The sequence below is a fragment of the Oncorhynchus mykiss genome, chromosome 6 (genome assembly GCF_057628025.1).
Source record: "Oncorhynchus mykiss isolate SJ-2025 chromosome 6, ASM5762802v1, whole genome shotgun sequence".
Lineage (NCBI taxonomy): Eukaryota > Metazoa > Chordata > Actinopteri > Salmoniformes > Salmonidae > Oncorhynchus > Oncorhynchus mykiss.
Window position 1 is genome coordinate 18,873,489 of NC_143027.1, and position 13,323 is coordinate 18,886,811.

The window sequence follows — 13,323 nt, forward strand, 5'->3', positions numbered from 1 at the left end:
CTATCTCACCCAGAAATCTGCTCGTTTTACTCTCTGTTCCGAACGTACTAGACGACCAGTTCTTATAGCCTTTAGCCGTACCCTTATCCTACTCCTCCTCTGTTCCTCCAGTGATGTAGAGGTTAATCCAGGCTCTGCAGTGCCTAGCTCCACTCCTATTCCCCAGGTGCTCTCATTTGTTGACTTATGTAACTGTAAAAGCCTTGGTTTCATGCATGTTAACAATAGAAGCCTCCTCCCTAAGTTTGTTTTATTCACTGCTTTAGCACACTCTGCCAACCTGGATGTCCTAGCGGTGTGTGAATCCTGGCTTAGGACAACCACCAAAAACCCTGAAATGTCCATCCCTAACTATAACATTTTCTGACAAGATAGAACTGGCAAAGGGGGCGGAGTTGCAATCTACTGCAGAGATAGCCTGCAGAGTTCTGTCTTACTATCCTGGTCTGTACCCAAACAATTTGAACTTCTACTTTTAAAAATCCACCTTTCCAGAAACAAGTCTCTCACCGTTTCCGCTTGCTATAGACCACCCTCTGCCCCCAGCTGTGCCCTGGACCCCCTATGTGAATTTATTGTTATATCTGTAGTATTTCTCCTGTCTTATCTAGTGTCCTGTGTGAATTTAAGTATGCTCTCTCTAATTCTCTCTTTCTCTCTTTCTTTCTCTCTCTCTCTCGGAGGACCTGAGCCCTAGGACCATGCTCCAGGACTACCTGGCATGATGACTCCTTGCTGTCCTCAGTCCACCTGGCCGTGCTGCTGCTCCAGTTTCAACTGTTCTGCCTGCGGCTATGGATCCCTGACCTGTTCACCCGACGTGCTACCTGTCCCAGACCTGCTGTTTTCAACTCTCTAGAGACATCAGGAGCGGTAGAGATACTCTTAATGATCGGCTATGAAAAGCCAAATGTCATTTACTCAATAGGTGCTGACCATTTGTACCCTCGACAACTACTGTGATTATTATTATTGGACCATGCTGGTCATTTATGAACATTTGAACATCTTGGCCATGTTCTGTTACAATCTCCACCCGGCACAGCCAGAAGAGGACTGGCACCCCCTCATAGCCTGGTTCCTCTCTAGGTTTCTTCCTAGGTTTTGGACTTTCTAGGGAGTTTCTCCTAGCCAACGTGCTTCTACACCTGCATTGCTTGCTGTTTGGGGTTTTAGGCTGGGTTTCTGTACAGCACTTTGAGATATCAGCTGATGTACGAAGGGCTATATAAATATATTTGATTTGATTTGATTAGTATGCATATTGAGAAACACTATCTTTCACTGCAGGTGGAGAGAGTCTGTCCCCACCACCTACACTAAGAATGATCAGTCCATGCTGAAGTACCTGTATGACAGACTGGAAGCGTTGCCATGGCGAGAGAGCTGTGGCAGTCTGACGTGACATTACAGCGCAACAACCATCGAGAGCATTTATTTTTTTAAATAGTAAGAAGACAAACACAAGACAATGGAAAGGTTTGCTTTAAATGTGCTTATTTTCTATATCTCATTGCCGGAACTCCCCGATCACCTTACGTCCAAGCCTTTGAGATTGAGACGGGGACCTATAATGGACTGATATGACTAAATCATTCAGCCCTTGGACTGTTTGTCTTCAGTTAGATGTAAGGTGATGTCTCCATGCTGACCTGATGTGGTTTCATGCGTGTTAGACCCGCCTCTACAGCTTCCCAATGTATTTATTTTGTAAAATACAGTGACCAACTCTGGCTATTTATAGTATTTTCTCACTGGGAAAAGTCAGTTGCTGGAGTTGGTAATACTGAGGGTCGGACAAAGTTGTTTTAAACTAATTATATGATTTGAATTTCAGCATTACAAACTGGATCTAGCTACTGCCTCACGTAACAATAAAGGAAAACACAATTTTAAGAAAAAAAATGTAATTTACATTTTAGTCTAATTTTGAATGGTATTGTTCATGACGCAATTCAAATTTATTTGACCAAGAATGAATCTCCTATATTCCCTCTGTTTGCAGTTACAGACAGAAATAATTTGAAGCATTATGACCAACTATGATCAATGTAATTATTCTACAACAATTCCCCTTTGTCAATTACTGTCTGCAGACTATACAGCCAGGTAGATCGAGAAGTTACTGAAGATAAACATCAGTGGTGAATCCTTTATCATATCAATACATTTCTGTGTACACAGCACAAAAGGAGATTCCATAGTCGTATATAATTAACAGGAGATCCAGTCAGTGCACACATTGAATTATTCACTGACAATGATTGTCCCAATGACCATGTATATGAAGGACTGTCCTAATCAATTTAATGCCCTATTTGGCCATCTCAATAATGCTTTCTCAAGCAACAGGGCCTCTATCAGGTGGTGTGAAAGGAAGGCCCGGAAAATCACCCACTTAATTTGCTTACACACACACTCATACTGACTACACATACAATCATCATATATGCTGCTGCTACGCTGTTATTCATATAACCTGATGCCTACTCACCTTGTCCCTATATATACACACCTACCCCTACCACTCCAGTATCCCTGCACATTATAAATATGGTATTGGCACTGACCCTGGAACTCATCCTTTGTGTAGCTTATTTACTTTCATGTTCATATTATTTATATTTATTGTGTGTTTTGGTTCTACTTGACTTTTTAAAATAAATATATTCCTACTGATATTTATTAATGCATTGTTGGGAAAGCTCAAGCAAAAAAATTAATTTCACTGTACTTGTGTACGTGACAAACTTGAAACGGTAGGTGGCGCTATATTTTCTAGCTGGATTCCTTGGGACGTCCTTACCCAATTGAAATGTATAATGTTTAGGGTATTCAACTGTTACCCTACGAGGTCCGAGTGGAGGCAGCTGGTTTTCTGTTCTACCTGATAACTAAATTTCACCCACCTGGCATCCAATGTCTAAACCAGCCCCTGATTAGAGGGGAACAATGAGGGAGAAAAATACAGTGGAACTGGCTCAGAGGTCCAGAGTTGCGTTTGAGGGGAGTAGGACACATACTAAAAATAAGGTTTAAGGTATGAACGTCCCGATGATACCAGATAGCACTGGTGCGGAGAAGAGCCTTGATAGTGGTGGGCGGGAACAGGATACATCCTCTCATTGGTTTCCACAAGATAAGACAGCCACAAAGTCAAAATTGGCTGTATCGTAACATTTCATGAAAACAAACGTGCGTTTGTGTTAATATACAGTTAGCAGTGTGGTTAAGGTTAGTTTTAAAATCCGATTTTAAATTGTAGATATAGGCGGGGTTTATGACTTTGTTAACTAGTGACAACCACTCTCATTGGCCAGACCGCGTGTGTAATTTACACAGTAAGTGGTGCGCGGCTCAGTCAAAACATTGTTACCTGTTGTTGATGCTTGAAAGATTCCACGCTTGTACACATGACGAAAAGGCGAGCTGAAGACGTTTTGTTCCACGACACGCCTGTTAAAAGATCATGTTTTCGTCCATTTGACAAATTTGATACGCAGTTAGAAAGCATGGCTGCAGCCGGGTGCGTGAGTCCGCCATCTCTGCTCGCTTTGTTGGGAAGACGCTGCAAAAAGAGACCGTATTATTTCGAAGATCAGGAGGAACATCAAGAAACACTTAAACCGCGCAAGCTGTCAAATAGTGAACATCGGGTCAGTGCACCACCGAGTGTGCTGGTAAATAATTCTGGAAGTATCCGAGATAGTGCATCTGTGGACTCTGGTTGCTCAACGGTGACCTCTAAGAAACGTGCACGAGATAACACTGTCACAAGATACGATGCTCCAAGGATTGTAAGTATATATATATATGTTACTGCTGCCTAGAAAGTGTATACTGGAACAAACTGCACAAGGTTGAAATTGTTGTAATCAACATCCATTGAGCGCAATACTTGAGGTGTCCACAAGATGTTGCACGTTGTATTTTTTCAGTACCCATTCTTCCTTTCAAACCATGTCACTAAGTTCTTAAGTCACCACTACAACAGTTTCTTGTTTCTGTTAATTATTAAACGCTCTCCCTCTTCCTTTCACCTCTAGGTCACACACAAAGATGATGATGGCAATGACCTATGCACTTTCAACTCATTCCAGTACTGGAGGGTCCCTCTACCCGAACTGGACATTTCACTCCTTCAGAATGGAAACCTCTCTGGATCAAATGGAGAACCCCCTGCCAAAGAATTATCCTGTGAAGCCATGGAGTCATAAGTTTTAATTCATGAAGGTCTGCCCACCATGGAACTCTTATGAGAGGTGGCCACCAGTGGAGGCTGGTGGGAGAAGCTATAGGAGGACTGGCTTTGTCTCATGGCTCGAATAGAATTAATGGAACGGAGTCAAACGTGGTTTACATGTGTCTGATACCATTCCATTTATTATATTCCAGCCATTACAAGGAGCCTGTCCTAAAGCTCCTCCAACCAGACACACTGCCCATCAGAGCCATAGCTTTAGATCTATACTGTGTAGACCATGGGGTTCTCAAAGTGGGGTACGTGGACACCTGGCCAGATCTCAAAATATATACTGAATATTACATTTTAACCTTAAATGTTATAAAATTAATATTACAAAAAAACATTAAATTGCTTTTGGCCAAAGGATCTGTGGAATAAGTTTAAAGTGTGTAATACAGTGTGATGCTATTATTAATCTACAATTGATGTTCTTAACCCTGGGCAAAATGGGCCTGGGAGGCTCACAGGGATATTGGTATCCACAGTACTCCACAAATAATACATTTGTCAACTCCATACTATTCCCCCAAATTTTTGTTTTGGCATGAATGCACTGTAATTTAAGCTTCAAAGCCGCAACGTTACCTCTGCCTCATCGCAAAATTGCAGCATATTATCTTTAAAGCTGCAACAACAAAACAGCTCTGCCCCATGACACAATTTGTAGATTTGCAGGAAATTAGCTTTACAACTGCAACATTTTTGCTCTTTCACCTGGCCTGAGACACTAACTCTGAAATCTGGCTACATGGTTATTGTACCTGCTTTGAACACAAGGATAAAGCTGTATGTACAGTGCGTTCGGAAAGTATTCAGACCCCTTGTTTTTTTCCAAATTGTTACGTTATAGCCTTATTCTAAAGTGGATTAAATAACACCCCCCTTTTTCAATCTACACACAATACCCATAATAACAAAGCAAAAACTTTTTTTTTGTAAATTTATGAAAAATAAACTGAAATCACGTTTACATAAGTATTTAGACCCTTTACTCAGTACTTTCTTGAAGCACCTTTGCTCGTGATTAGAGCCTTGAGTATGCCGCTACAAGCATGGCACCCCTGTATTTGGGGAGTTTTATCCCATTCTTCTCTGCAGATCCTCTTAAGCTCTGTCAGGGTGGATGGGGAGTGTCACAGCAGCTATTTTCAGGTCTCTCCGGAGATGGTTGATCGGGTTCAAGTCCAGGCTCTAGCTGGGCCACTCAAGAACATTCAGAGACTTGTCCTGAGGCTATTCCTGCGTTGTCTTGGTTGTGCACTTAGGGTCATTGTCCTGTTGGAAGGTGAACCTTCACCCCAGTCAGGTCCTGAGCAGGTTTTCATCAAGGATCTTTGTACTTTGCTCTGTTAATCTTTCCCTCGATCCTGACTAGTCTCCCTGTCATGGAAAAATATCCCCACAGCATGATGCTGCCACCACCATGCTTCACCGTAGGGATGATACCAAGTTTCCTCCAGATGTGAGGCTTGGCATTCAGGACAAAGAGTTCAATATTGGTTTCATCAGAGCAGAGATTCCTGTTTCTCATGGTTTGAGTCCTTTAGGTGCCTTTTGGAATACACCAAGCGGGCTGTTGTGCCTTTTACTGAGGAGTGGCTTCTGTTGGGCAACTCTACCATAAAGGCCTGATTGGTGGAGTGCTGCTGATATGGTTGTCCTTCTGGAAGGTTCTCCGATCTCTACAGAGGAGCTCTGTCCGAATGACCATCAGGTTCTTGTTCACCTACCTGACCAAGACCCTTTTCCCCGGACTTCTCCGTTTGGCCGGGCAGCCAGCTCTAGGAATTAGTCTTGGTGGTTTCAAACGTCTTCCACTGTTCTTGGGGACCTTCAATGCTGCAGAATTTTTTTGGTACCCTTCCCCAGATCTGTGCCTCAACATAATCCTGTCTAAGAGCTCTACGGACAATTCCTTTGTCCTCATGGCTTGGTTTTTGCTCTGACGTGCACTGTCAACTGTGGGACCAACAGGTGTGCCTTTCCAAATCATGTCCAATCAATTGAATTTACCACAGGTAGACTCCAGTCAAGTTGTAGAAACATCTCAAGGATCATCAATGAAATAGGATGCACCTGATCTTAATTTCGAGTCTCATAGCAAAGCATCTGAATACTTATGTAAATAAGGTTTTTCTGTTAGACTTTTAATACATTTGCAAGAATTTCTTAACCTGTTTTCACTTTGTCATTATGGGGTATTGTGTTAATTTTAGAAAAAGGCTGTAACGTAACAAAATGGGAAAAGTCAAGGGGTCTGAATACTTTCCGAATGCACTGTACATACCAGGGCTACAGTGTCATTACCATGGAAATACAACTATATCTATATGGCTTACAGCATGAAACCAGAGTAAAATTATTTCCACCAGTTGGGACCGGCAGGGGCGAACTAGCATTTGGCTCAAATGCCAGATGGGCTGGTCCACTGGGCCTGTCTAACTAGTACATTTTTTTTGTTTGCAAAATTATCATTACTTGGCTTATAATGGGGACCTCAAGGAAAAAATGGGCTGGTGGGAGGGCCTTGGATAATAGGCCGATGTGTCAGAAATGCCAGTCCGCCCCTGGGGACCGGTATTTGTAAGAGCTTTTATACACTGAACACTAATTGTTTTATTACTTTTAGGAGATAAATCATTGACATAGCGTCATTAAACGGCATTCAGTGCTCCTTTTTTTTATCTTCATGTAGCCTACAGTATATTGTATTGGAATGAAGGGATGAAATGTGTGTTGTCTGCAGCTAGTTGTTGGTACATTAACCCACCCTGGCTACTTTGATGGTTTTCAAAGTGAATGGACTATTTTATTTTAACTAAACCTAAACTATGCTTTTCCTCTAGCTGGGCTTGCTGTTGGATTCTTACTTTAAATTGCATTCCAAATAGATGGATTTATTGATGAAAGAATTGATGTATTAATCAATTAATGTCTATGTTAAGGCAAACATACGGAAGTCGTTACTCTGTTTACAAGTCTGCTCTTCAGTCTGTAAACTGCCGCTCAACATGTTGTATACAGTACCAGTACATTCTTTGTGAGGTATTTTTTCAATATGTCATTACAGAGTATTTTGTGTAGAGAGGTGAGGGGGATTTTTCTTCTTTTTTATCCATTTTGAATTTAGGCTGCAACACAATTTGTTTTTGTTAAGTCAAGTGGTATGAATCCTTTCTGAAGGCACTGTAGGTAACACAAGGCAAGTTTGAGGTCTGTGTTGGTCTATACAGTTATCGCTTTGTACAATAAAACTATTATTATGTATACTGTTTATTGTTGAAATGACCAATGGGTAGGTGCTGCACTCCCTTAAAGAATGGAGTGCAGCAGACCACAACTCATTCCATGGGTGTTGGGTGAAGTGTGATCGATGGCACACATGTTTACTACACTCTGACAGCCATGTTCTTTGACCAAACTGGGTTGCCCTGGGCTTTCCTAGAGGCCATAACATTGTCCCAAAGTGCACTTTCACACCCCCCATTAGGGATTTAAAAGCATTTGATTGGTGGTTATGATGAGCACTAGCCGTATGCAGCACCACCAACTCTTAGTGAAGTGGTACATGGAGAACAGGAGTTCCAAGTCTTAGCCTTTTTTCAATTGCGAAATCTACCACGAAGAGTTTTGAAATCTGCCACATCCCCTTTGAATCAGCCATTGTTTTCTCATGTAGAATAGCATGCCCACATTTAGAAACGATACGCAACTTATCCTTTTATATATAAAATATGTAGCATAACTAGCTACATTTCTTTTGACCACTACACACATGTATTTTGGGGATCTTCCTCTGTAAATGTAACTTTCCCGATGACATGCTAGTGGGACAGGAGAGTCATTTCATACAAGCACATATGTTTTCTCTACTCAACTAACTTTGACCTTTTCCAAAAGGAGGCGATGAGAGGACGCAAGGAATAGAGCAATCCAATTGAGATTCTCCCAGTGTGTTTATGGTGGAGGAAAGCATGAGATCTTCAAAGCCTTTGTGAAGGAATGACTGACCCTTGGACCAAGGCCTGGTTAAAGCCTGTCTCTAACAATGATCAGCCAATGAGAGAGCAGGGGAGCTGAATGACCCATGAGTTTAATTACTGTATCGGATACCTGTGTCAAGTATACGTATGGACCTATGTTATGATCATTTGTGTGCCTATATGAATGCAGCTTCTACAATGGTAAGTTTGGATAAGTTGTATTTATATTATCTATATGGCTTCTCATACTGAAGGCAGTTCATTAGCAAGTTTCTATGAGTATTAGTGGTATGAAATTGCAAAATTGTAGCCTAACTGAAATGACTGATTGCAAGATATTTAACTTTTTTTTGTCATTTGAAAAAAAGTCTTCAAATTATTTGAAATCCGTCTTACTTCATTATATAATAATACAAGTGCTTCTTATATAAACTTCAAATAAAGTCAAATCGTCGTGAACTAAGGCTAAGTGAATTTATAGTGGGCATCTCATATCTAATGTGACACAGTTGTGATTCAAATCTGTTCTATTTTTGCCGTTGTCACCGTGTGTTTCTAGAAAACAATGTTCTCGCTTCCTTGCTATTCTTGTCAATGTGCTGTCCAAACGTTGCATTTGTTTGTACAGTGCACAGAACCTGAGACAAATTTGGTATTTGTTTCATTAATCCACTTTATACAGTCCTAAAGCAATCAAGTTTTCTATGTAAGACTATAGTTTTCAAGATACACTCAAAATCTATCTTTTGGGACTATTTTATTTATCGAAAAACCTAAAATCAAAGTTTACATATGAGAACATTTGTCACTAACTCAAAAACAAAAGCCTAAAGATTGTTTGGTGTGTAAATTACGATCTTGTTGAGATGACCAGGATGAATTTATATATTTTTGGGGGGAGGCAGGTAGCCTAGTGGTTAGAGTGTTGGGCCAGTAACCGAAATGTTGCTAGATCGAATCCCTGAGCTGACAAGGTATAAATCTGTCGTTCTGCCCCTGAACAAGGCAGTTAACCCACTGTTCCTAGGCCGTCATTGTAAACTGACTTGCCTAGTTTAAATGAAGGTAAATCTCTCTCTTTCACACACACACACACACCAGTGGCGGTCAGTGCCATTTAAGATGAGGGAGGACGTTACATTTTTTTAATGAGCATGGCCTTATTTCTATTACAGAATATTGGATGACTGTCATCATTCACCCAGCTCAAAGTAACATCAATAGGTTTAGGCTGCTACATGATACTCTAATTTTCTCTATACCCATCATGAGGTTGCTACAACCTAGCATATGAATGAAAGCTTACAACGTAGGTGCACAGCTCAAGATACTTTTTTTTTGTAATCAAGGTGAGACAGAGAGTGACACATTCAATACCACCTTCACACCTGCCTGCATCTAGGCATCTAGCTGATCTAGGGTGTAATCAGTCCAACCATTGTAAAACGAGAGTTTCTACGGGACGAATTCAGGTATGTTTATCTGAATTCATTCGGTGGAATGAATACACCCCTGATCAGACACATACTAACAGCATGATCACTTTGCTAGTTGTATAATTCCTTCTCGCATCTATGCGCTCTCCTCTCACATTTGTCTTTCGCTTGTGCACAACACATCAGCTTTCCAAGCCAAACCTTCATATCATATCTGCTAATCTCTACACACAGCATACGTTGTTGTCACCATATTAGCTAACGTCATAGTCAACATAGCTAATAGAAAGGGTTAGTAAACCCGCTACAATCATGCAATACAGTGCACAGTCAGCAAGCAGTTTAGCAGTTACACTGGCGGGCCCCGGTGGCAATAAATTAATAAAACCAAAAGCTTACCTTGGAATAGTTCCAGTGTTGGATAGCCAGCTAGCTAACATAGGATCCCTCTCTGAGCCAGGTGTTTGAGTAGGCTAAACTATCTAGATGTATTCGCTAAGTAAGTGAAAGTGAAAAAAAATACAAGGACATATAGCTCTCTCATTTGCTTCTCCTTCATTTTTAAATAAATGTGTTTGAAAACTATTAAATTGTCTTTCTCTATGAGTCAACTATTCACCACATTTTATGCACTGCAGTGCCAGCTAGGTATAGCTTATGCTTTCAGTACTATATTCACTCTCTGATCCTTTGATTGGGTGGACATGTCAGTTCATGCTGCAAGAGCTGTGATAGATTGGAGGATGTCCTCTGGAAGTTGTCATAATTACTGTGTAAATCTATGGGGGTGAGAACCATGAGCCTCCTAGGTTTTGCATTGAAGTGAATGTACACAGAGGAGGATGGAAAATACACATGCACACAATACTCAACAACACTCAAGGTCTGAATCATGTTAGATAATCACAGGAAAGGGATGTGTGTATGTTTCTATTTTGAGCTGGGCCAATGTTGAGCAAGAGCCTTTCAGGAAATACATGACTGAGGCTCTGACGAATGTGGAGTAACATGACGACATGGGCTACAGTCCAATGACATTGGTCTCGGTTTTCTCTCAGTCTCCAGAAATGAACAGACTGTTATGTTCGATTTGTTCTTATAGTCGGATACGGCATTAGGTAGCTTCTGTTAGCCTGATAGCACAGCATTGATGTCTCTCACAAATTCTTCTCAAAAGGTTATGCGTTAGACATTTTAATAGTATCACGGCTTTCATGGTATTCCTCCCTCAGAAAGCATTGCGTTCATTTGTTGTGTGTTGTGTTCCAGTCACGGAGATCTTGGATTGAAGATACCTTCTGCAAGAGAGCATGTGGTAAATTCATCCCAGCATGTCGAGACCTACACAGGTGAGCTGCAATTGGTATTTGCTGAGCAGTGTCAAAATCTCATATGATAATGGACAGTAGTGCTGGAATTATGATATTTACAGTGGTAGGCAGAAATGCAAACTTTTGGTAATGCTCACTTTTCTAGTAGAAGCGGTTATGTTGCTGATGTATCATTTCCTGTTTGTTGCAGATGTTTTCCAATGTGTCAAGTATGCCAAAACCTAATAAGGTATGACTTTGCTGTGTGTGTGTGTGTGTGTGTGTGTGCGCGTGTGCGTGTGTGCGTGTGTGCGTGCGTGCTTTTAGAGTGAGATTGTCCATTTTAGTGTAAAAGTACACTTACAGAAAGTAATTCCATATACACTGAGTACGACAGACTGACCAGGTGAATCCAGGTGAAGGCTATGATCCCTTATTGATGTCACTTGTTAAATCCACTTTAATTATTGTAGATCAAGGGGAGGACAGGTTAACAAAATCATTTTAAGCTTTGAGACAATTGAGACATGGATTGTGTATGTGTGCCATTCAGAGGGTGAATTATTTTTAATTGAACTGGGTATGGTAGTAGGTGCCAAGCGTACCGGTTTGTGTCAAGAACTGAAACGCTGTTGGGTTTTTCACGCTCAACAGTTTCTCGTGTGTATCAACAATGGTCCACCACCAAAAGGACATCCAGCCAACTTGACACAACTGTGGGAAGCATTGGAGACCACATGGGTTAGCATCCTTGTGGAATACTTTCGACACCTTGTACAGTCCATGCCCCGACAAATTGAGGAAGAGGGTGTAACTCAATATTAGGAAGGTGTTCTTAATGTTTGGTATACTCAGTGTATATTATCACCACATTTATAGGAACAACAATGCATTTTTGTGCCAATGTTTAACAACCAGAAAGGTTTGAGTTTTGCCTCTCTACCCCTAACCCCCAGATGCTGCTGTGGACGTCTGGTAGGGGAGCACACCTTGCTGGAGACTGGCCCTTCCATGTCCAGCTGGCCTGGGCCTGGGACAGGGCAACAAGAGGAGTGGTCAGTGGAGTGCCACACACAAACCAGTGCCACCGATGCCTACGGAACCATTGACTTCCAGGACAGTGCTGGACGTAACTGCCATGCCAAGGTTTGTAGCTATTGCTGCATTCATGTGCTAGTCGGAACTCAGAAATATCCAACTGGGAAACAAGGGGTGCAATGATGCTACCTGAGTTTCCCACTTGTATTTACCATTTAGAAGCTTGTTAGGAACGGGTTTGGACGTCTGAAACTCAGAGTAACAAAAACGTGGTGTTTGTGTGTCAATATGCCAATATGCCAACTGCAGTGTAATGCCAACGAGGACTAGCTGTTATCTCATATTAATGTGTTTGACCTGACCATGCTTTATGTGTTGACCGTTCAGTATGTTCGTGTTGCGGTCGATGCCAAGGCTGAGGCTCTGCTGCAGCTGATGCGGAGTGAATGGCAGATGGAACGGCCTAAACTACTGCTGACGGTTCATGGGGGGACAGAGAACTTCCCCCTCCCTCTCAAGGTTAGACAGGCCTTCAGCAAAGGCCTGATCACAGCAGCCCAGAGCACTGGAGCCTGGATACTCACAGACGGCATCAACACAGGTATGTGTGTGAAATAATGCTGATGAATTTGCAATTTCTTTTAATTAAGACAGTAAGCACGTGTGGATGTCAGCATATGTGTGTGATTTTGGGCTCATTTTATATATATATATATTATACTGTGTGTGTGGTGTGTATTACATGTACTTGTTTATATGTGTTGTAGATCAGTTTATATGTGTATGTATGTATATACAGTGGCTTTGGAAAGTATTCAGACTAGAGGTTGACTGATTATGATTTTTCAACCCCGATACCGATTATTGGAGGACCAAAAAAAGCCGATACCGATTAATCTGCCAAATTAAAATAAAAATAAAAATGTATTTGTAATAATGACAATTACAACAATACTTAATGAACACTTATTTTAACTTACTATAATACATCAATAAAATCAAACAAAGTCCTAACAGAGTTCCCAACGAGCCAGGTTAGCAGGCAATATTAACTAAATATGCAGGTTTAAAAATATATACTTGTGTATTGATTTTAAGAAAGGCATTGATGTTTATGGGTAGGTACACATTGGAGCAAGACAGTCCTTTTTCGCGAATACGCACCGCATCGATTATATGCAACGCAGGACACGCTAGGTAAACTAGTAATATCATCAACCATGTGTAGTTAACTAGTGATTATGATTGATTGATTGTTTTTTATAAAATAAGTTTAATGCTAGCTAGCAACTTACCTTGGCTTCTTACTG

The 13,323-nt window shown here is 41.1% G+C and overlaps 2 protein-coding genes across 5 annotated transcripts in view; both read left to right on the forward strand.

The window, feature by feature from the left end:
• The first annotated feature begins 679 nt into the window (after positions 1-679).
• On the forward strand, positions 680-7,513 carry LOC118964850 (uncharacterized). Its single transcript, XM_090237159.1, has 2 exons — positions 680-3,797; positions 4,047-7,513. The coding sequence occupies exons 1-2, from the start codon at positions 3,414-3,416 to the stop codon at positions 4,215-4,217; spliced, it is 555 nt and encodes a 184-aa protein (XP_090093285.1). The 5' UTR covers positions 680-3,413; the 3' UTR covers positions 4,218-7,513.
• Positions 7,514-8,314: 801 nt separating this feature from the next.
• The window catches only part of LOC110525400 (transient receptor potential cation channel subfamily M member 6), a 46,276-nt gene continuing 41,267 nt past the window's right edge, over positions 8,315-13,323 (forward strand). For 2 of the 4 annotated variants that reach the window (XM_036979539.2, XM_090237156.1), the window contains exons 1-5: positions 8,315-8,430; positions 10,935-11,014; positions 11,187-11,225; positions 11,932-12,121; positions 12,401-12,614. In XM_036979539.2, the coding sequence (XP_036835434.2) occupies positions 8,377-8,430; positions 10,935-11,014; positions 11,187-11,225; positions 11,932-12,121; positions 12,401-12,614 (577 nt within the window). In that variant the 5' untranslated portion in view covers positions 8,315-8,376. Of the gene's footprint in view, positions 8,431-10,638; positions 10,843-10,934; positions 11,015-11,186; positions 11,226-11,931; positions 12,122-12,400; positions 12,615-13,323 lie in introns of those variants that run through there. The other 2 variants (XM_090237157.1, XM_090237158.1) reach the window with 1 other exon arrangement.